The sequence below is a fragment of the Lepidochelys kempii genome, chromosome 3 (genome assembly GCF_965140285.1).
Source record: "Lepidochelys kempii isolate rLepKem1 chromosome 3, rLepKem1.hap1, whole genome shotgun sequence".
Taxonomy (NCBI): Eukaryota; Metazoa; Chordata; order Testudines; family Cheloniidae; genus Lepidochelys; species Lepidochelys kempii.
In genome coordinates, this window is record NC_136382.1 from 52,872,245 (window position 1) to 52,896,690 (window position 24,446).

At 40.3% G+C, this 24,446-nt stretch overlaps 1 protein-coding gene across 1 annotated transcript in view; it reads right to left on the bottom strand.

The window, feature by feature from the left end:
* Positions 1-23,899, bottom strand: part of LOC144930392 (uncharacterized) — a 243,295-nt gene extending 219,396 nt beyond the window's left edge. The window contains exons 1-2 of the mRNA XM_078851961.1: positions 23,845-23,899; positions 23,599-23,703 (exon numbers count right to left, since the gene is read on the bottom strand). Coding sequence (XP_078708087.1) covers positions 23,599-23,703; positions 23,845-23,899 — 160 coding nt within the window. The remainder of the gene's footprint in view (positions 1-23,598; positions 23,704-23,844) is intronic.
* Positions 23,900-24,446: the final 547 nt, after the last annotated feature.

Below are 24,446 nucleotides of genomic sequence, written 5' to 3' on the forward strand. Positions count from 1 at the left end.
AGAATCTGAAGTGCCTTCCAAAATCTGAGAGGGACTAGGTGTGGAGCATGCTTTCAGAAGTCTTAAAAGAGCAACACTCCAATGTGGAACCTACAGAACCCAAACCACCAAAAAAGAAAATCAACTTTCTGCTGGTGGCTTCTGACTTAAACAATGAAAACGAACATACATCGGTCCACACTGCTTTGGATGCTTATCAAGCAGAGAGCATCATCAGCATGGACGCATTTCCCCTGCAATGGTGGTTGAAGAATGAAGGGACATATGAATCTTTAGCACATCTGGCATGTAAATATCTTGCAATGCTGGCTACAACAGTTCCATGAGAATGCCTGTTCTCTCTTTCAGATGACATTGTAAACAAGAAGTGGGCAGCATTATCTCTTGAAAATGTAAACAAACTTGTCTGTCTGAGCGATTGGCTGAACAAGAAGTAGGACTGAGTGGACTTGTAGGCTCTGAAGTTTTACATTGTTTTGTTTTTGTGTACAGCTATGTAACAAAATAAATCTACACTTGAAAGTTCAACTTTCATGATAAAGAGATTGCACTACAGTGCTTGTATTAGGTGAATTGAAAACTACTATTTCTTTTGGGGGGTTTTACAGTGCAAATACTTGTAATCAAAATAAATATAAAGTGAGCATGGTATAGTTTTTATTATGTGTTGTAACTGAAATCAATATATTTTTAAATGTAGAAAACATCCAAAAATATTTAAATAAATGGTATTCTATTATTGTTTAACAGTATGATTAATCATGATTAATTTTTTAATCACTTGACTGCCCTAATTATTATTAATTATTATTATTATTAAAATTTACCTTCTGTGGAAAATTCCAAAATTTCTCCTTTTCATTCTGAATTAGGAGATTTTTTTTCGATTTTTTTTTAAATTTTATATGGAATGGTAATTTAAATTTTTGATTAACTTTACTCAGAAGCAGTATGAACAGAATAATATTTTTTTTAAAAAATGGGAGAGAGAAAAAGAGACTTTCATTAATAAAAGTGGATCGTTATTTTGAAATACTCCTATATTCCCACCTTACACACTATTGTAATCATCTTTTTTTTCAAAATATGCATTGTGAGGTATATTTGAAAACCTAATAATTCACTGATCATTAATATTCATGTGTGACATATGTATGGAGTTATGGATACATGATGACTAACGTGAGATGCCCCAGTTACAGACAGGGGGATGAGCAGCCCACAGGAAACGAAAGACAGCATGATGTCATCCTGCTTCTTGAAACAAAGTCATTACACTTTGGAAGATATAAGCAAAAGCAGAAGCTATCTTTAGCATCCAATACCAGATGGACACAATCGAACAGAGCTCTTGGAAGCTGAGAAAGCTCATTGGGTCCTTCAATGAAGAGGGGGTTGAAGTATCTCAAAACTGGAAATAGGTGGAAAACCATCTTGAACAAAGCCTGTACCTTGCTAAATTATGTTTTAGACTTTTAGATATGTGTTTTTACTTTTGTTTGCTTGTAATCCTTTCTAACTTTATTTCTTTTACTTGTTATCATCACTTATGGTTAATAAATTTGTTTTATTTTCACCATTATCCAATTCAGTGTTGTGTTTAAAAAGAAGGGTGTATTTACCCCAGTTAATAGGCTGTGATTCACTTTTGTGTCTTCAGAGGAACAAGCAAACGTTATTTTTCTGAACTGTCCAGGAGAGGGCTAGACATTACTTTGCTGGTTTAATCAAAGGCTGGCTGAAGTCAGAATGGAGCTATAGACCAGCTGGTGAGGACAGAGCTGCTGAACCAAGGCTGTCTAGCACACAGTCACTTCAGGGTGTGACTTTCACTTTTGTAGCCTGGCTGGGAGCATCCCAGGCAGGGAGGTACAGCAGCAAAGCATTGTGAGGCACTCATGATTACAGGGTAACAGGTGACACAACCCCTTACTGGTCTGGATTGCACTCCAAACCCCACAACAATGAAGATATTTTTAATTGAAATCAGCTATTAGAATTATTTAAAAATAGGAGCCAAATTCACCACCAGTGACTCCACTGATTTCATTGTAATTGCCCTTGATCGTATCATTTTCAGTAGAATTTAGACATCCAAATCTCAGTGAATTTCAGTGGAATATGAGTGCCTCAAATACCTTATAGTCCTTTGAAACTCCCAGATATATTTTCCAAACTAAAGGCAATATATCTTTGATTATTAATTAAAAAAAAATAACAACTATATTCTATAGCTTCATTTTCTGTGGTATTCATAAATGCCATTTGTCAAATGATGCTTATGATTTTAGTGACTTTCTGAGCCTGTATATCTAGATAGATTTTCCTGCAATATACATAGAAAGTTTCCCATTAAATTAAAGGAATTGTGAGGCAAGTCCAGAGATGCAGGACAATATCCCTGCTTCCAGTTCCCTCGAGGTAAAACCAGATCTTGTCAGTCAAGAATAGCCATTCCCTGAAGACCGAGCCTGTTTGAGATACTTCCAAAGCTGCTTCATAGAGATAATTCCTTTAACCATTAATGAACAAGATATTGAACATTGCAAGAAATTCATATAAACACATTCCTACTACAGAACAACTTCATATTCCATCCAGATACTGACAGTCTAATATGGTGGCACAAAAAAGTAGACGTGTAACAGGACAAGCTTTCTCTCAGTATTGTAATACTTCCCCTCAAAACTAATACTGTGGTGTGGGTTGGATCTGTGAACTTTCCTGCTATAAGAAAAAGAAACTGCAACTCATCTGAAAAAGTTTCGCTTCTCTTCTGAAGAGAAATCTGCCGATCCATGAGAATGGCATTTCCAAGAGCAGTGTGTATCCAGGAAGGCAATAAAAGTATTAATAACTACACACAATGTAGAGGATCTTCATGTTCTATTTTCAATGATTACCAGCTCAGCACAGAGCACGGAACCATCTTCGCCACCGCTGGGAGTGATGAAGCCTGCATGTTAAATTTGTAAAATTTAGTGAAGATGTGAACAGATGACCTGACCAGGTAGCCATTTTTCATAGCTCTTTGAATTTTGCATACAATTCTCCAGAACAGAAGGCTTCCATGGTGCTGAGTTAATGAGACTGAACATTTGAGGGTAAATGAAGGCATCTGACATTCTATGTTTCAGAAATGCACCATTTTAGCTATTAACTGCAGTCTTCATTTTCTTTTTTTCTCTTTTCTGGGTTGACAGTAAGGAATAAATAGAGCTAGAGATTTTCTGAATTGCTTAGCATTGCCCATATAAAGGTCTGGCTGTTAGAAGACCTCGAGTATGTCAGAGTTTCTCGGTTTACATTTTGTATATGGGCAAAATAATGGAAGAGAGAATGAACTCGTGTTCCACAGGTCACAAAAAGTACACTTTAGGGATTAAGGTGGTGTTAGCTTTAGCACATCTATGAGAGGTGGAATATATCTGTACTACTGATGAGATCCAAAGACTGTGCACGGCTCCTTACTGAAGTATTTGCAATCAGAAAGACAGAAATATTTTAAAAAGAAAGTATAAGGACATTTCTAACAAGGGATCAAAGGAATGTTTAATCAGAGCATTTAGTAGAAGATTCCATTCCCTCTAGGGGAAGCACTCTTTATTGGTTCAGGACTGACATGTGAAGCAGCTCTGAGTAATCTTATGTTCTCTGGATGAGATGAAATGGTGTATTCACTTGCTATCTTTAGAATGCTGGAAAAGGTTGCCACTTGCAAATGTACAGTCCAGTGTTTTAGGTGTACATTAAAATCTTGCTGTAAGAATTACAAAATATATGTTTTACCTTTGCTTTGACTATGCAAATATTAATGTTTTTGTATTATACCTTATACATAGACCAAACCTTTGAAAATGTCCTGTTGCTTTCTGGAGGCTAAAGCAGTGATTATGTATATGTCTGTAAACCTTGTTTAATGTCTCTCATAACAGAGAGTCTGATTCAATTTCTCTGGGCCAGAGTGCAGATCCTTCTTGTGAGGGAAGAAAAATGGAAGGGTGGTTGCCTTCTGAATTAGATCAAAGAACTATAGACGTCAGCCTCACTTCTACTATTTCGAGTGTACATGGATTTCCCTGGAGTGAATTGTGAACAAGAAATACAGTAATGTGTTTGCAATGGGAGGAGATATACAACTTTGACTATTACTCTTCACCTTGAATAAAATTTTAGTACTTTTCTTTGATCTTGTATGCAAAAAGTTCTATTGACAGGGTCCTGAGCCTGCACTCAAAGACTTTCAGACATAGATTCCATTCTTCCAGATTTATCCTTTGCTGGGGTAAGCAGACTTCTTTGATATTTAGTTCCCTTTTAGTTTGAAAGAAGAGCAGTTTTTTTTTTCTGTCCAGGAACATAAAAAATTGGAACCCTGTAGCAGGGCTAAGGATCTGTTATATCAACAAGTAAAGAGGTATCTGATAAAACTTCAGCAGTAGATTCAGCATGTCTTAATTAATCAGACTTGGAGAGTTAGTGTTATTATGAGTACTCAATACTCATTTTAGCACTGATCCCAGGGAGGATGTGGATAGTGGGTTCTGTGCAAAGATGACTGAAAGTTGGAATTTGCATCTTGTAGGAAATTGATATTTTGACATTGTTTTCAACTTGAATTGGGACAAGAAGTCAAAATATTGACTTTTTCAGAGAATGGAAAGTTAAAAAATAGACTGGGAAGTGTTGAAATGAATATTTTGTGTTGACATTTTAGATTTAGATTTGATTGATGTTCTAGAATCAGGTTTCATTTTTGATTTGTTGAACCAAATTGAAAAGCTTTGGTTTGGTTCAACGTTATTGTGTCTGCCTAAGCTACTGTGGTGCCTCATGGGGGTTGCAGTTTGGAGCCCCCTTTGAGCTGGGCTCCCTGGCCAGGCTACATTTCCCATGATACACTATGGTGAGATGACAATCATGAAGTAATATAGCTGTACAGCAAGACAGAATAATGCATCACTTGAAAGAGTTCACTCTTAAGATGATCCTTAAATTGAGACTTTCAATTTACAAATGCTCCCTAAGACTATAGGGAGGAAGGGGTGGGAGAAGCCTTCCAGGGAGAAGCCATTTTTCCTCATGAATCCCATAGAGATTGAGGCAGATTACATAAAGGTGAACCCAGACTTTCATGAAGAGTCAGGGAAAAATAGATAGAAGAAAATGATCGTCTGAGGCACCTTTTACCTCCTGACTGTTCTTCCACGTCTGAGCTGTTCTCCCTCTCATCTCCACATATATAACAGCTTGTGGAAGCATGAGAGACAAGTAGGACATGGCAGGGTGAGCAGGGGCTAGATAGCCCCGAGTGGGGGCTGGCAATCAGAAGAAGGAGTGGGATCAGGAACTTTGTGCCCTTCTTTGACACTTTATTCCTCTCATTGTTTGTAAGGTGCTCCTGTCAGACAGGCCTGCCCAGACATGCCATGCTGAAAGCTGCTGCAGCCAGCTACCCCTGTATTAGATTATGTGTCTCCAGAAAGCTTGCTGTAAGGTCCCACTTCCTAAGCATCAAATAAGTTTAAATTTAGACATCAAAAGATCCCTTTTTTGTTTTGTAAATTGTGTTGCTCTGAGCAGGGTGTCTGGTAAAGCTGCCTGCAGCTGCTGGATGCAGATTAAGTGGAATCTTCAGGGTTGAAGCTACTCCCATCCTGACTTGACTGACAGGTCTGATTCTGCCTCCAAGGGGCTGCAAGGCCCTGTTGTCATGGAATCTGTAGACTTTCCCTGTGAAGAAGGATTAATAATACTGTTCTTAACTTTTAAACCTTAAAGTAAATTCTGTATTGATAAGTTGCAATTTGTGTTTTGGGGAAACAGCTCACATATGTCCACCCCAAGATAAGAACCCCCCCCCCATATAGTGCATTGTGAGTGGTTATGCTAAATATTGCTTAAGAGTGATTTACATGTAATCTGAAATGTGTATTTCACCCAGATATTGTTTATTGTCCATACCTAATGGATTACGGTAAAAAGGAAAAGGCATACCAAGCTTGTTTTAGAAGGTGACATAATGGATAGTAGATGATGGCAGACAAATTTGTCTATTAGAAAAAAAGGTGCGGGAGTTATATAACAAAAAGAGACAGGGAAAGCATTCTTGAGCTGCACTCAGTCTTCTTGGGGTGAAACATATAACAGACAAAAGGCACAAGTGACTTTCCATTATTTATGTGATTAAGGTTAAGCCATATCAATCTTATAACTACCTTTTAGGGCCTGCTTAATGTAACTTTCCCTAGTGTCATTTTGCTGACATTTTTAGGGTTTAATTAGAATGACCATTATATTTGTTATCATCAATTTCAATCTCTTTTGGTCAAATTGCACATCCTTCATTTTTCTGTGTTTGCATTTTGGATAGCATTTTGTTATGCTTCTATTACATTGATTTTTATTCTATTGCATTGCACCCCCAAAGGATTTTAGTATGGGGCTTGATGCAAGATTGCTTCCAGGGAAAGGCTCATAAGAGGAAGATAATGGGGAAAACATACTAATCTGTTTGTGGAGTTTTGTCTAGATCATTTAATTGTAGACGGAGGTTGTCTCCCATTCTCCCATGGAATAGTCAGAGTTTCCTGTCCACAGCAAACATGTATCATAGATCTAACCATCAGTAGATCAGTTTAGTAGTGTAAGAGTACCTGGTCTAGTGGACTAAGCCTAGGAAAAATAAAATCTATACTCCTGAGAATGCTGGTGTTAACTGGATTCAATCTTGTCATGGGTTGAGTTAAAACCTTGCTGAAACTCATGGGTGTATGTGCCCTTAATATAAAATGCTCTGAGAGACAAGGGTCCCCACCTAAAATAAGTCAAAACTATCTGTTGTTTTTGGTTCCTCCTGCATTCAGAGAAACATGATATTGTACATTTCTTGTAAATAATCAAGATTGCATCAGAGATAATACCAGACTCCATCATCAATTTATGCTCCCAACTGGAACATCCCCAGGGCTCCAAACTTTTCTAGCTGCTCAGGTCAAAAAGGAGTAACACTAATTCTTCCTTTGGGACTATGTCTTTAGTAAAGTGACAACCATTCTGGCCAAGATTTTCAAAAGTGGCTAAAGATTTGTGTTTACTTCAAGTTTTGGGTTCTGAGTGAGAAACATGTTAAAGGTGCCAGAGTATCAGGAAATATTGAGTATCCTCCCACCTTTGAAAATCAAACCCCTTTAACACTTGTTGATTTTAGCTGAACACATGTTAATGAGGTCTGATTTTCAGAATGTGGGTAATTAACACTCTGAAGGTGTCTCAAGCTCAGCAACCAAAAATTGAGGCATGCAAAATCATGACTCACTTTTGAGGAGTGGGGGAAGATCAAGCCTTTTCCCTATATTTCCCAGTCAGTGAAATGGGAATAATAGTTCTTACTTCCTGGCACAACACTCCCACATTGTGACTACTGAGTAATGTTTATAAAAAAGAAACAATCTGTAAGTGCTTTAAACAAAACAAAAATATCCCACGCTAGAAATCACACAAAACCTTCCAATGACCAGGCTCTTAGCAGCCTCCAGAGCTTCAACTTTTAGTAGAGCTAGTTGGAAAATGTGTTTGTTTGTTTTTTCTACCAGACACCTTAAATGTTGACAATGGCACATGCATCGATAGATAGAATATATCATGAAGTGATTCAAATTTACAAGAGATAAAGACATTAACTAGTTAATCCCATTCCACTCAACAAAGTTATTCTTTGCATATTTATCATCTTGTACTGTACCACATATTGCATTAGAGAAGTAAAATCCCACAAGTCATGTTACTTAAAATATCAGAACATATCTGTAGTTATTAAACTAGACTGAGACTATACTATAAAAGAACAAACCAACAAGAAAACAAAACCAAATCCTGAGAAGAAACAGATGATTTTCTGTCGTTATTTTTAGAAGTCCAGGCACTAGCCATGTCACCTAGTCCAGAGACCTTTGAGTTGCACTTTCATGATTTAAGGATCTGTAGGAATAGGGAGCCTTATTTTGTTTAGTGATAAAAGTATCATTAAAAATGTATTGGCAAACAATGTAATTTCTAAGAAATACATCAAGTGGATTAGTGTATTTTTAATAAACTAGTCTTAAATCATTTGAAGAGTGAGGGATACCATTTGACAACAACAGATCTAGGCTAATTTTTAATTTATGAATATAAATGCAATAAAGAGCATAACTAAAGCAGATCATATATGAAATTAATATGATCTGGATGGGCTGAATACCAGGGCTTCTCTAGATTAATGATAAAGGTAGGAGGGCCAGCTCTTCTCTTAGATATAACTCTGTGCATGCATATTTGAGGACAGAACTGCATCCCTAGAGACAATTTTAGATGTAATTTTATTAGTAGGGAATAAGACTATGAAAAATAGTGCTGATGTATGAAAACAACAGAGGTGTCATGATCGAATACCAGATTTCGAAAGCTTTTGTGAAATAACACATCCCCAAAGAACTGAAACTCAAAAACATTGAGAAATTAATGGAATACAGATTAATGCTCTAGCATTGCTATTGACTTTTTAGATACAAAATGAGAAAATAATATATACTGCCTAAGATGAGGGGCTTAAGGAGAGATTGTCACATCTCCCTAATTAAAAAAAAAGCAACCCTTGGAAGACTTTTTTTATTTGCCTTCCTACTGTCAGTCCCTTTCATAACCAATTAGTCTTTCCATTGTTGCTATCCTCTGAAAAGTGAGGGTTGCTGATTGGAAAACAGAAGTATTGGTGGGGCAGGAGAGGGTTCTTTACTCTCCAGTTCCCCTCCCAAAAGCATGAAGGTGATGAGGACTAAAGGGAGCAGGTAAGAGGAAGGGGTTTTTCATCTTCTCCCTTTTCTCTCAAGAAGAAAGGAGCAGCAAGGGATCAACTGTAGGAATCCCTTTCCTCCTTAAAGGTCTGAGGGAGGTGAACAACAATGCATCTAGCAAGAAGTGTTTCTTTTGTTCTCATTGCCAGAGGTCAATGGGGAGGGCAGCAATGGAGAGCATCAGAAGCAGAGAGGTGTTTTTCATTCTGCTCTCCCCATGATGGGTGCAAAAATAAGGAACCCGTGGGAAGGGCTTCATTCTCTCTCAAGAGGAGAAGTAAAGGAACCAAATAGTATTATTTGGTCTCCTCCTGCAGATTCCATTAGCAGCGTGTAGAAGCAGCTCAAGTTTCCTCAAGAGGTCATGGCCTCATCTAGGTCTTTGAAGATCACGACAAACAAACACCCTCCCCCACTTAAGAAGAGGAGACAACAACTGGCACTTCTAATGTCAAAACAAGCGAGTGAACAAAAAAGTGAGAATTAGCTCCCATAGTACCTAACACACTGAGAAGCCATTTTTATATATTATACACACACAGACAGTTGGCTTTGCAATTCACATTTAAAGTGGTTTTGTAAAGGTGTGCCAACATCAGCTGGTTTTGGTCTGAAATATCCACAATAGTGTCCTGAATGTAAACAGAGATGTTTTATCATTGTCTATATATGACCATTTACTAATATAGACTTACCTGCAGTGTGCTAAACAAGTTTATATTAAGAAGATGGGGAAGTTGAGTGGAACAAATAATAGTATGGGCCTACGGTTTGTGAACGTTGTCACTTGCTGATTGTATTTCATCATGTCATCCATTTAGACTGATGTTGAAACAAGCAAAAAAACTGAGAACAAACATTCATAACAGGGTACAAAAAATATATCATACAGTCCTTGGGTCCCTGCCCCCCACAGCTTTCAGTCTAAACACACAAAGGTAATATCATCCCTGTTTTACAGATGAGAAATAGAAGAACAAAGAGATTAGGTGATTTGTTCAAGGTCACAGTAGGAGTCTATGCGAGAGCCAAAAACTGAACTTGATCTCCTGAGTCACTCATGGTTCATTTTCTTAGCCATAAGACATCCTTCATCTATGGGCCAGAGTTGTTTAGGTAAATGGTTCCCTTAACAATATTTTTTGTTTGCTAAAAATCTCCATTTGTTTCAATTTTCTTAATATAAGCTGTGACTTCACTGTCATGTCTGAACTGAGAATGTCACTTGCATTTGATAACAGCCAGAATAGAAGAGGCATTCATCATGCTTCTTTCAAGTACCAACTTTGTTAGGTATAAGATGCTGGTACAGTTATACTTACTGCTACTCTCAATTTACTCCTTTATATTTAACTTTCAGCAGCATGTCATTCTGCATGTATATCATCTACAGTGTAGTCTGTTAATGTCCATTCAAATATTTAAACACGTCCTGAGCATGGAATGATTACAGCAGAATGGAATGAAAAAAAAAAACAACGAACTTTCTTGCAACTTTTACTGACTACTTTCTGAAGATGCAAAATTCAATGTACCTGATGATGTCTATCCCAGAACTGCTAATACCGTAAAATCATTCAAAGAATTATTCTTTCTTCATCATTGAAACTGGCCCTGCTGAGCCAAGCTCTAAAAAACCCTCTCAATAAAAATAAATAGAACTATTTACTTATGGAAAATTCTGGAGAACGGAAAATAAATGTATTCAGTTTTTGTGCAGCAATATGTGTTTCTGAAAATTGTGCTTGCCTAAAGACAGAGTGGATAGAGACAATAGTAAGAATGAAGAAACATTTCATGTTTCCATGGCTTCTGCTGTTCCTGCTATGGATGATTTATATAGTGTTTCTAATTATATTAATACATTTAAATATTATGCAAATCCTGGGCTGTCAGTGTTTGATGCTACATTAAATGACTTGATTTTGGCATCATAGTAAATAGGCTGTTGAATTTAATTTTCTATGGTCAGATTTAAGAGAAAATCTTTTATGAGATTGTGCAGGTAGGTGATTTGAGAGGCCAGGTTTCTTTTCACTTTGGATTTTCTTAGAATCACCTACATTTAAGAAAGGGAAATTCATTTGCTTAAACTTTGAAGAGGTCCTCAGTCTGTTCCATTATATTGCCTATTTGTGAAAGATACACTGGGTTGTGTTGATTGCCAGTATTAAAATATGAGTTGACAAAGATTTCATTGTATGAACTGTAATTAATTTAGTTTGGACTAGTATTTTGGCTTTTAGGAGATTAGACAATAATAAAATGTTGGAGGATTACAGGAATAAATTCTTTATCTGACAAAGTTAATTTAGCTTTTAACAGGGACTGGGTTAGAGTTGCCAGGTGTCCTGTTTTCAACTAGAACAGCCAGTTGATAAGGGACCCTGGTGGCTCCAGTCAGCATTGTCATTAAAAGTCCGGCTGGTGGTGCAGCAGAGCGAAGTTAGGCTCCCTGCCTACCTTGTCTCTGTGCAGCTCCCAGAAGCAGCAACGTGTCCCTCCAGCTCATAGGTGCGGGGGAGGCCAGGGAGAATCTGTGTGCTGTCCCCATCCCAAATGCTGGCTCTGCATCTCTAATTGGCTGGGAACCACGGCTAATGGGAACTGTGGGGGCACTGCTTGAAGGTGAGGGTAGCGCCCAGAGGCCCCTGGAAATCCCTGTGCCTAGGGGCAGGAGGGACATGCCAGCTGCTTCTGGGAACCGCCTGAGGTAAGCGCTGCCCGGAGCTTGCAGCCCGAACTCCCTTCCACACCCCAACTCTGAGCTCCCTCCCACACCCTGAACCCCCCATTTCTGACCCCACCCTGAAGCCCACATCCTCAGCTGGAGCCCTCACAACCTTCTGCACCCCAACCCCTGCCCCAGCCTGGTGAAGATGAGCAAGTGAGTGAGGGTGAGGAGCGACAGAGGGAGGGGGGAATGGAGTAGGCAAGGGTGGAGCATAGGAGAAGGAGCAGGGCAGAGCTTGGTTCTTTGGTTTTCTGTAATCAGAAAGATGGCAACCCTGCAATGGGTCAAATTTGATATACTTCACATCTTAAGGTAATCACCATGACTTCCCTTGGACATAGGTTGGAGCTGTCCCTACCTCCATGTTCCATTGACTCATCTGCATATTCATAGGGTATAAAATTAGGGCCAGTAAGTACCACGAATTTGGGTTTTCAGTTTTAGAGCCTTCAGAATTTTGCCTGATAAAGGCCCTTAAACTGGAAAAGGATGCTTCTAGATGCATGAGGTTTTCTTTGTTTTTTTTGTTTAATGAATGAGCATATGCGGTATACATTTTTCAGTGTGAATAGGTTAGTAAATTGAAGCATGAAAACTTTTTCAAGATGCTGTCTGGATAGAAATAAGACCAAACCTCCATAACATAAGATATTTCTGTTTTTTCACTTCAGCAGATAGGTATTGTAGTTGTAAGAACACTTGATAGAGATCTTGTAGGTGTTTGTCTCTGTCTGAGGGTTTGGAGCAAATGTGGTTGTATTGCAGAGCTTGGCTGTAGACAATGGATCATGTGGTGTGGTCTGGATGAAAGCTGGAGGCATGTAGGTAAGCATAGCGGTCAGTAGGTTTCCGGTATAGAATCATAGAATATCAGGGTTGGAAGGGACCGCAGGAGGTCATCTAGTCCAACCCCCTGTTCAAAAGCAGGACCCATCCCCAATTAAATCATCCCAGCCAGGGCTTTGTCAAGCCTGACCTTAAAAACTTCTAAGGAAGGAGATTCCACCACCTCCCTAGGCAACGCATTCCAGTGTTTCACCACCCTCCTAGTGAAAAAGTTTTTCCTAATATCCAACCTAAACCTCCCCCACTGCAACTTGAGACTATTACTCCTTGTCCTGTCCTCTTCCACCACTGAGAATAGTCTAGAACCATCCTCTCTGGAACCACCTCTCAGGTAGTTGAAAGCAGCTATCAAATCCCCCCTCATTCTTCTCTTCCGTGACTAAACAATCCCAGTTCCCTCAGCCTCTCCTCATAAGTCATGTGTTCCAGACCCCTAATCATTTTTGTTGCCCTTCGCTGGACTCTCTCCAATTTATCCACATCCTTCTTGTAGTGTGGGCCCAAAACTGGACACAGTACTCCAGATGAGGCCTCACCAATGTCGAATAGAGGGGGACGATCACGTCCCTCGATCTGCTCGCTATGCCCCTACTTATACATCCCAAAATTCCATTGGCCTTCTTGGCAACAAGGGCACACTGCTGACTCATATCCAGCTTCTCGTGCACTGTCACCCCTAGGTCCTTTTCCGCAGAACTGCTGCCTAGCCATTCGGTCCCTAGTCTGTAGCTGTGCATTGGGTTCTTCCGTCCTAAGTGCAGGACCCTGCACTTATCCTTATTGAACCTCATCAGATTTCTTTTGGCCCAATTCTCCAATTTGTCTAGGTCCCTCTGTATCCTATCCCTGCCCTCCAGCGAATCTACCACTCCTCCCAGTTTAGTATCATCTGCAAATTTGCTGAGAGTGCAATCCACACCATCCTCCAGATCATTTATGAAGATATTGAACAAAACCAGCCCCAGGATCGACCCCTGGGGCACTCCACTTGACACCGGCTGCCAACTAGACATGGAGCCATTGATCACTACCCATTGAGCCCGACAATCTAGCCAACTTTCTACCCACCTTATAGTGCATTCATCCAGCCCATACCTCTTTAACTTGCTGACAAGAATACTGTGGGAGACCGTGTCAAAAGCTTTGCTAAAGTCAAGATACAATACATCCACTGCTTTCCCTTCATCCACAGAACCAGTAATCTCATCACAGAAGGTGATTAGATTAGTCAGGCATGACCTTCCCTTGGTGAATCCATGCTGACTCTTCCTGATCACTTTCCTCTCATGTAAGTGCTTCAGAATTGATTCTTTGAGGACCTGCTCCATGATTTTTCCGGGGACTGAAGTGAGGCTCACTGGCCTGTAGTTCCCAGGATCCTCCTTCTTCCCTTTTTTAAAGATTGGCACTACATTAGCCTTTTTCCAGTCATCCGGGACTTCCCCCGTTCGCCACGAGTTTTCAAAGATAATGGCCAACGGCTCTGCAATCACAGCCGCCAATTCCTTTAGCACTGTCGGATGCAACTCGTCCGGCCCCATGGACTTGTGCACGTCCAGCTTTTCTAAATAGTCCCTAACCACCTCTTTCTCCACAGAGGGCTGGCCATCTATTCCCCATGTTGTGATGCCCAGCGCAGCAGTCTGGGAGCTGACCTTGTTCATGAAGACAGATGCAAAAAAAGCATTGAGTACATTAGCTTTTTCCACATCCTCTGACATTAGTTTGCCTCCCTCATTCATTAAGGGGCCCACACTTTCCTTGGCTTTCTTCTTGTTGCCAACATACCTGAAGAAATCCTTCTTGTTACTCTTAACATCTCTCACTAGCTGCAGCTCCAGGTGTGATTTGGCCCTCCTAATTTCATTCCTACATGCCCGAGCAATATTTTTATACTCCTCCCTGGTCATATGTCCAACCTTCCACTTCTTGTAAGCTTCTTTTTTATGCTTAAGATCTGCTAGGACTTCACCGTTAAGCCAAGCTGGTCGCCTGCCATATTTACTATTCTTTCGACACATCGGGATGGTTTGTCCCTGTAACCTCAACAGGGATTCCTTGAAATAAAGCCAGCTCTCCTGGACTCCTTTCCCCTTCATGTTAGTCCCCCAGGGGATCCTACCCATCCATTCCCTGAGGGAGTCGAAGTCTGCTTTCCTGAAGTCCAGGGTCCGTATCCTGCTGCTTACCTTTCTTCCCTGTGTCAGGATCCTGAACTCAACCAACTCATGGTCACTGCCTCCCAGATTCCCATCCACTTTTGCTTCCCCTACTAATTCTTCCTGGTTTGTGAGCAGCAGGTCAAGAAAAGCTCCCCCCCCCCCCAGTTGGCTCCTCTAGCACTTGTACCAGGAAATTGTCCCCTATGCTTTCCAAAAACTTCCTGGATTGTCTATGCACCGCTGTATTGCTCTCCCAGCAGATATCAGGAAAATTAAAGTCACCCATGAGAACCAGGGCATAGGGTGGTTTTTATGTGCCCATCGCTTATTAGCACCATAGTGTCCAGGAAGTGACAGGCTGACAGAGCCAGAAGAGTACCAAGAAGTTACGTACTACAGGACAGGCCCAACAAAGAAAATAACAGAACGCCACTAGCTATCACCTTCAGACCCCAACTAAAACCTCTCCAACGCATCATCAAGGATCTACAACCTATCCTGAAGGACAACCCATCACTCTCACAGATCTTGGGAGACAGGCCAGTCCTTGCTTACAGACAGGCCCCCACTCTGAAGCAAATACTCACCAGCAACCACACACCACACAACAGAACCACTAACCCAGGAACCTATCCTTGCAGCAAAGCCCGTTGCCAACTGTGTCCACATATCTATTCAGGGGACACCATCACAGGTCCTAATAACATCAGCCACACTATCAGAGTTCACCTGCACATCTACCAATGTGATATATGCCATCATGTGCCAGCAATGCCCCTCTGCCATGTACATTGGCGAAACTGGACAGTATCTACATAAAAGAATAAATGGACACAAATCAGACGTCAAGAATTATAACATTAAAAAACCAGTCGGAGAACACTTCAGTCTCTTTTGTCACTTGATTGCAGACCTAAAAGTGGCAATTCTTCAACAAAGAAACTTCAAAAACAGACTCCAATGAGAGACTGTTGAATTGGAATTAATTTGCAAACTGGATACAATTAACTTAGGTTTGAATAAAGACTGGGAGTGGATGTGTCATTACACAAAGTAAAACTATTTCCCCATGTTTATTTCCCCACCACCACCACCACAACTGTTCCTCACATGTTCTTGTCAACTGCTGGAAATGGCCAACCTTGATTATCACTACAAAGCCCCCCCCCCCCCCCAACACTCTCCTGCTGGTAATAGCTCACCTTACCTGATCACTCTTGTTACAGTGTGTATAGTAACACCCATTGTTTCATGTTCTGTGTATATAAATCTCCCCACTGTATTTTCCACTGCATGCATCCGATGAAGTGAGCTGTAGCTCACGAAAGCTTATGCTCAAATAAATTTGTTAGTCTCTAAGGTGCCACAAGTCCTCCTTTTCTTTTTGCGAATACAGACTAACATGGCTGCTACTCTGAAACCTATTCAAAGGTTGCAACTCAGCTTTTATTCTGGTAGATTTTGTAAGTCTCATCAGTTATTAAGTTTCATCTACATAAGAATGGCCATACTGGGTCAGACCAAAGGTCCGTCTAGCCCAGTATCCTGTCTTCCCACGGTAGCCAATGCTAAGCGTAACTGAGGGAATGAACAGAACAGGATGGGCAAGGATGGTGTCCCTAGCATCTGTTTGCCAGAAGCTGGGAATAGGCAACAGGGGATGGATCACTTGATGATTACTTGTTCTGTTCATTCCCTTGGGGGCACCTGGCACTGGCCACTTTTGGAAGACAGGATACTGGGCTAGATGGACCTTTTGTCTGACCTAATATGGCCTTTCTTATGTAGAACAGGTAATCATCAAGTGATACATCGCCTGTCACCCATTCCCAGCTTCTGGCAAACAGAGGCTAGGGACGCCATCTGCGCCCATTCTGGCTAATAGCCATTGATTGACCTATTCTCGATGAATTTATCTGGTAGCATAAAAGAAAGGCTTACAGAGTCTGTGGTTGTGTCAATCTTGTTTGAATTAAAATATTGACATAAATCAACATATTTACTAACATACTATGAAGTATATGTTGAGGCAATGTTTATGAGAAAATTATGAATCTCTAGGACTTAAATTTTGGAGAAGTTTCTTAGGAAAAAAAAAAAAAGAGAGAGAGAAACCTCCCCACCCCCAGCCCCACCCCCACCCCAGATAAGGCAGTGTTATGAACTTTACCGGAAGAAAAATATTATCGATCTTCTGAAAATGAAAACAAGATCATTTCTCTTTTGTTTTGAAAATGTTTGGGTGTTTGTTGCATCTAAACATGGCTGAAGCTTGAAATTTAACATAAGTCTAGTGTCTTTGCTTGTTTGAGGAATATAATTTTTGAAAGAAAGTTTGGTTATTTGACAGCATCATGTTGTACAAGTTCAGAACTTATACATACATTTAAGAAAGATGCAATCTCCTTTCTCTCAGCATGTTTGCAGTTCTTGATATTTGAAAGAACTCACACATTTATAGGCATGCACAATCATTCTTACACATACAAGAGCATCCACTGGCATTTGAAACTGGTTAAGTAGTGAGACCTGAAGATATTTATAAGTATCATTCAAGAGTGTACTGATCACTGGAAAATTTTAACCCAAGTGTGGAATGTATTTGACCCTTTTACTAACTCACTAGCCCTCCCCAACAGTTCTACTTGTATGATTTTATAAGCAGCTTAGAATTTATGTGGTAACAAACTTAAAAAATGACATTGGATATATATAGCTGCAGCTTGAGATGGGAGGATGGTCATAAATCCAGTTGGGTTTTCATGACACCTCAGCACGAATACCAGGAGGCTAGAGACTGAAACCAACATGTACCGAAGATGTCCAAAAGATATGTGTTTGGTTAGTAAAGCTGTATATATGTGGCCAATGGGGATTGGACCCTATTCCACTGGAGAATTACAGAGGAGAGCAGAGCTCTGCTGTGCTCAAGCCATGCTCTAACATGCCCTATGGTGCGACCTATGCCAATTAGGGGAAGGGAAACATCAGATGAGGTCTGATCCAGCACACTTGCACTAGCAGGGGGTCCCCTTCTGCTGGACAGTTTTTAGTCACTTTGCAACTTTTGAATGTCAAAGAGGGGCTAGATCTGAGTAAAAATTCAGCTCTTCATTCCCATGCTAATGCTGAAACTCACTCATTTTGGAACAGTCAGACATGACTAAACACCTAGCATTATGTACCACTTAGAGTTTTTTAGACCTAGATGGGTATAGAATGGTGCCCCTTCAGATTTGCTTGTATTTCACACACTGGCACATGGGTAAATAAATACATGAAGCAAAAGACAGTGGAGAAGCAAGCCCTCTGTCTCCACACCTTGTGTAACCTATAGATCAGTGGTTCCCAGACTTGTTCTGCCGCTTGTGCCGGGAAAGCCCCTGGTAGGCCGGGCCGGTTTGTTTACCTGCTGCATCCGCAGGTTCGGCCGATCACGGCTCCCAGTGGCTGCAGTTAGCTGCTCCAGGCCAATGGGAGCTGCTGGAAGCGGCGTGGGCCGAGGGATGTACTGGCCACTGCTCCCAGCAGCTCCCATTGGCCTGGAGCAGCGAATCCCCACCCCTAGAGTTCAGAGTGTGGAGGGAACCCTGAAAACATGTAATTAGTGTGGTGTGAAAATTTAGATAAACTATTTAAAATGGAAAATGTTAGCAAATGTGTTCATGTGATGTTCTATTAAATATACACATTTCTATAGAATCTGTGCTGAATTTAGAAAAAAGTTCTCCTAACTTCTATTGAGAAGTAGATATCGCTGATGCCAAAACCCCTGCTGCATATGTGATAGTGTGTAAGAGTTTGGTGATCATGGGATCTGAATCCTTCACAATGTGGGATGAGCCTAGGACTACATTATAAGAAGCAGCTGCAGCAGCATTAGAGTAGCACCTGGAGGTCACAACTGAGATCAGGGCCCCATTGTGTTAAGCTCTGTACATACACATAAGAGACAGTCCCTGCGGCCATGATCCCCTCCAGGTTGTGGCCTGAATATCCCCTTAACAATCAGTGTTGGTGGCATAAAACAATATTGCCTGCCCTGGGCACACCAATCATGCTTTTTGCTTCTGGAAAGTTAATGATTAAGTTATCACTTTGAATCATAGACAATACTCCAGGTGTAACAGAGGAAAAGCTTTAGCTACTTCAAAGCTTCCTTGTGTTCCCTCTGTTTCATTCACCTGTTGTCCCTCATTTAATATGTGCGGGCAATGAACCATTTGAACAATTTACCTACTGATGTGGTAGATTCTCTGTCACTTAGACCTGTATGCAGAAAAGGAGTTAGGCATTGTGCCACTGAGCACCACAGTGCCTAACTTTTAGGTGCCTAACAAAATCAGTGAGATTAACAGAGCCTGAGTTAAGTGCCCAAGCTCCTATAAAATGAATATGGAAACATAGGCACTTCAGACTGCAATGCATAAAAAACCAGCATGCTAGGCAGGGACCGCACACTCTCTGACCCATACATATGAATATGCAAGAGAGAGCGCATGTGAGAGAGAACACATAAAAGCATGCAAATGATTCTATAGCCTGGTGATTACCCAGGATGTGAGAGACACAGTCCAGTCTGCCTTCTTCAGTGACTAATTATTTATCTACAATGCAATAGCCTCAACAGGAGAGGCTGAGGAACACCTCAGAATATCCCATAGCCCAGTGGTTGGAGTACTCAGAGCAGGTCCCTGTTCAAATCCCTCCTCCTGCTTAGGTGGATGGGGGGACTTTAATCAGCGGGTCTTACATATCCGAGGATACTCTAACCACTAGGCTAAAAGTTGTGAGTGAGGTGGTCCTCCACCACCAGCTATTTTGTGAGAATTTGTCTTTGGGGCCCAACCCAGTAGAAACCCACCGAGCATTCCACTGGATTGGCCCCCATACTCAATTTAGGTAGCCAAACCCCTACCTTACTCCAGTTTGTGAATCACTCTGGGGTTTACGTAGGAGATAGGCAGCAATGCACATGCCTTCAGGCAGAAACATAACTGCTAGGAAAGTGTTACTGGAAAAAACACATGCATACAAGGAGTTTAGTTATCTATGATGTTCAGCAGGCCTCACTGCAATGAGCAAAATGCCTAACAATGGGACTTAGATTCCTCACTCCTTTTGTGCATCCAAGTCTTAGTCTTTAAATCATTACTAGAAGTTTTTCTTAAACATATTCTATAGCTTAACCAGAAATGATGCAGAAATCCTTGGGTGATGTTCTATGGCCTATGTTACAGAGGAGTGCAGACTAGATCATAATGATCCCTTCTGGCATTTAAAAAAAAAAGTCTATGCCTTGACTTAGACTGTAAGGGCTTCATAGCAGGGACCATTTCTTTGTTATGTGATTGTGTAGCAGCTAGCATAATTAGGGTCTGATCCCTGATTGAAGACTCTCTCTACACATTACCATAATAGCTAGACTACTACTACTACTTAAAAAGCAAACCCACTCTACACATATGATAGCCCACCCCTTAGATTGTGTATTTATATTGCAATAGTGCCCAGAGGCCTCATTTTTGTACTGTACAGGAAGACATGGTCACTGTTCCAAAAGATCAGACGCAACAAACAAGCATAACAAACAAGGAGTTGAAAAGAAGAAGTGACCAGGGAATGGTTATAAACATTTATCAACCAAACTATTTAAAATTAAGGCAGTAATGCCCAAAAGATTACACAAAATAGAGCTGCAAGTTTTCATTAATATATTACTTTCTCAGGAGGCCACAGCTACAATAAATGAATATACTTATAAAGGAAAACAAGAAAATGAAGTGCTAGCTGTGGGCCATCTAGTCAAACATTCAATTATTGACCCATATATTTTCATTTAAAGAAAAACAGACTGTCTATAACCAAATTATTTATTCATCTTGTGTTGTTTTCCTTGGAAATATATATTACTAGTTCTGTTAAAAACAAGGCTGGGCTATTTATTTGCACCACCAACAAAAAAACCCAATAACTATTGTTCCTTTGATCAAGGAAACCTATTTACTGACAGAAAGCCAGTAAGATATTAATATTCAATTAAAGCATGGAGACTAGAAGCTAGGTTTTCATTTCTTATTCATGTGTTACCTGGAGTTAGTTCTTTCATATTTGGAAGTGATTCTCCTATTAGAATCAATGTAATAATACCTACAATTTACATAGTGTCTTTTCCTTTTCAAAGCACTTTACAAACATTAACTCCACGTGCATTAACTCCCATCATAACACCTTTGTGAAAAGCAAATTTACCTACATTTTCTGATGGGGAAAAGGAAGTCAAATAGTAAACAATTTGCCCAATGCCATATGTTAGAACTGGGAGTAAAACTCTCTTGTTCCGGCCTCCAGTTGTGTATTCACATCACTAGACCACATTCTTCAAATCCAGTTTCCCATAACAACACTAAACATTTAAATGCAAATGGCAGTGCAGAAAAGGTATTAAGCATTTTCAGAAGTCAATGGTCATTTAAGAATATAAGAACAGCCTCATTAGATCAGAGCTATTGTCCCTCTAGCCCAGTATCTTGTCTTTAACAGTAGCCAGTGCCAGATGCTTTGGGGGGGAACGGACAGAACAGGACAATTTTCAGTGATCCACCCCTATCGTCCAATCTCTTTTTCTGTAGTTGGAGGATTAGGGATACCCAGAGCATGGGGTTGCATTCCTGACTACCATGACTAATAGATATTGATGGACCTATCCTCTATGAACTTCCCTAATTCTTTTGTGAATCCAATTATACTTTTGGCCTCAACAACATCTCATGGCAACAAGTTCCACAGGGTGACTGGGTCATATGTAGTAGTATTTCCTTTTGTTTGTTTCAAAACTGCAGCCTTTTAATTTCACTGTGTGACACCCCCCCTCCCCCCGAGTCTTGTGTTTTGTGAAGGGATAAGTAACACTTTCCTATTCAGTTTCACTACACCATTCATGATTTTATAGACCTCTATCATATCCACCCTTATTCACGCAGTCCAGTTTCTAGTGAACAAGTTTCCATATCCCAAAATGATGTGCTCCAAGTACATTCTTGTTATCAATCACATCAGATGTACAGTACCAAGTCCCAGATAGCTCTGGGAACTAAAACCACAATAAACAAAACCTAGCAAACTAGAAGTACTAGTATAGAGAATTATAGCAAACAAAAACCTGGCTTCAAAGTGTGTTACTATGGTTCTTTGGTATAAGAAATACTTATACATATTTAGAAAAAAAACCGGGGCACTCCTCCCCAGACATAGAACTGTGCAGAGGAGAAGCCCCTTCACTGCCACTCTGGGGAACTAGGAACCAGGTGGAGTCTCTTCTTCCTCTTTCTCACCACATGGACTTGGGAGAATGTTGTAAAGAGGAGCGAGACAGAGACTCCAGCTGAGGGGGCAGTAGGGACCTCTGGGCATTCAGAAAAAATTCTACAGCTTTCACTGAACTTTATCTACTCTATGCTAGCTGACTGTTTGCATCAACCCTTCCCTTCCCTCAGAGCCTCTTCACCTCAGCATTACTACCCTCTTCTTCCCTTGCCCTATCTCCCTCATCTTCCTATCTTTCAGTGTCCCTCTCCCTTCAATATCCCTCCTAACTAAACACCCCCTAAAAAAGACAAACAATATCCACCACACAGCTATCATCAACATATTGTTTGCTGCCATCACATTGCTCACTCTGCTACTCCTTTCCCCAGTCTGACTGTCTTGTCTGCATCAAGTCTTTGGCTCAAGTCCAAACTCAAGTCTTTCTACCCCTGGTCTCCAAAGTCTTTCTTTTTGGTGGTTGGTAGGAGAACCCTAGCCCTTCCTCTTCTTTGAGCTCCAGACCAAGGGTCCTGTATTAAGTAGACCAGGTCTCTCCACTCAGGTCTGCTGCTTCCTCCCTGGGCTACTTCTTAACCTTGTTCATCTGCAGACCTCCCCAACAGCCCTTTCTGGGGCTCACTGTGTATCTGCATTCATCTCAGGCTCCCCAAGGTCTTAAGCTTCACCCTTCCTTTACAGCTATGGTCCACAGGAGTCTCCCAGAGGTTTCCAGTAAATACCAAGCCAAAAAATAAAAACTGAAGCCAGTTCCACTCTCCCCTAGGGTTGAACTTTAGCCCTTCATAAATCTTCCCCAAAATGCTGCTCCTTAGCTTAATACCACAGCCCAACGCTGATTCCCTGGAGGCTTGCCCCATCTTGAAATCCACCACAGGATTCAACTCTTATGGCCTTTTCCAATTCTTTTTTCTCCTCATTTCAAGCAAACCATGCTCACAGAGCAAAATCTCCTCTTTCCTGTGTCTCCTTTTAGCTAAATCTTCAGTCCTTTTCAAAGGAAACCTGACCCCTTTTCAGGTGGCCTTGCTAACTGACCTTCTTAACATCCCACCAACTATGTTAGTTCAGCTCTCAAACTCTTGTTAAACCTCCAGAATCAGTGTGGGGTTTACACGAAAGGGACAGACTCTTTTCTGTGTTTGAACATCACCCAGCACACTATAGGTGCTACCATAATTTAAATATTTACTGCTGCTAATTTGCTGAATCAAATATAGGAACCTTATATATAGGAATGTCTTCCTGAATTGGGACTTATATTTCAAACAAACAAACAAACAAAAAAAAACAGAAAAAAAACCCCAGTTTAAACTGGTGTAAAATCAGATAACTAAATTAATAAACAAATGTATACAAATTGCCATATGTGGGCCTAGTTATGAAGAATTGCTGTCTTATCCTTAAATAATGTATTGTTTTGTTTTATTTTAAGGCTTAGAATGAAAGACTGACAGGCAATTTTTTATCTGAGCTAGATTATTGTTTATCAAAATTCTTCATGGTTTAATTTTAGACAAATGTTCCCAAAGAGCTTCCACATTTACTTTTCTAAATAATAGCAATGTGTCTTTCAAGAAGCAGACAAGACGCTCTTAGCTTACAATATTTGATAACATCTCAATAACAGCAGTACAACATACATGTGACTTTAGTCAGAGTAATGCAGAGTGATGTAAAACTTATAAATCCTTACCAAATGGGCAATTGCATTTGACGCCATTCATTACATCTTCACAGGTTCCTCCATTTCTACAGGGCCTGTCCAGACATTCATCCGTGCTCACAGAGCACGTTTCTCCTGAAATTGCAGATAAAGAAAATATGATAAATTATGCGGAACCGTTAAAAACCAGGAAGAAAGTATTTGCAATGTAAAAGCACTATCAGAATACCGCAATTTAAATGTTGACCTCAGGGCATCCTTTGAAGGTGCACTTACTACTGTACGCATGGCCTGATGGATGAACTGTGTGCCATGCATCTTTCTGCTTCATTAGTTACAATGGGTCCATTTTGACAGGGATAGTTCAAAGTGTGGCACTCTTAGGGAAATAGAGAGTTTTACCTAGTGTATATATATATATATATTTAAACCTAGAAACCCATTACAATTTTCCATTACAAAATTGTGTTCAAAACATTTTTTGTCAAATTGTCCAGCTCACTCTATTTCTTTTCACTCCTTGTTTCTATTGAAACAAGCTGGCAACATATATTTTGTTGCATATAAAAAAAATCAGAGGAACAATAACTTATAGACAATTACGTATAACAGCTGTTTTCAAACTTTGGTCTATAGCGAGCTGATCAATCATATGATGGTGTATCCTCCTTCTTTCCTTCTAGCATGTACAAGGGAAGAGGAGGAGAAAGGTGGCAGAGAAGCATGTGCAGTGGGACAATGGGAATAGGAACAGTACAGATAGGAGGTGGAAAGAAAATTAAAAGTGAAAGTAGACAGTATGATTAAATTAGGACTCATTACACAAAGAAGGATCCTGTGGTCTGTCAAAAATATGGACTGAAAGGGGAAAATACATG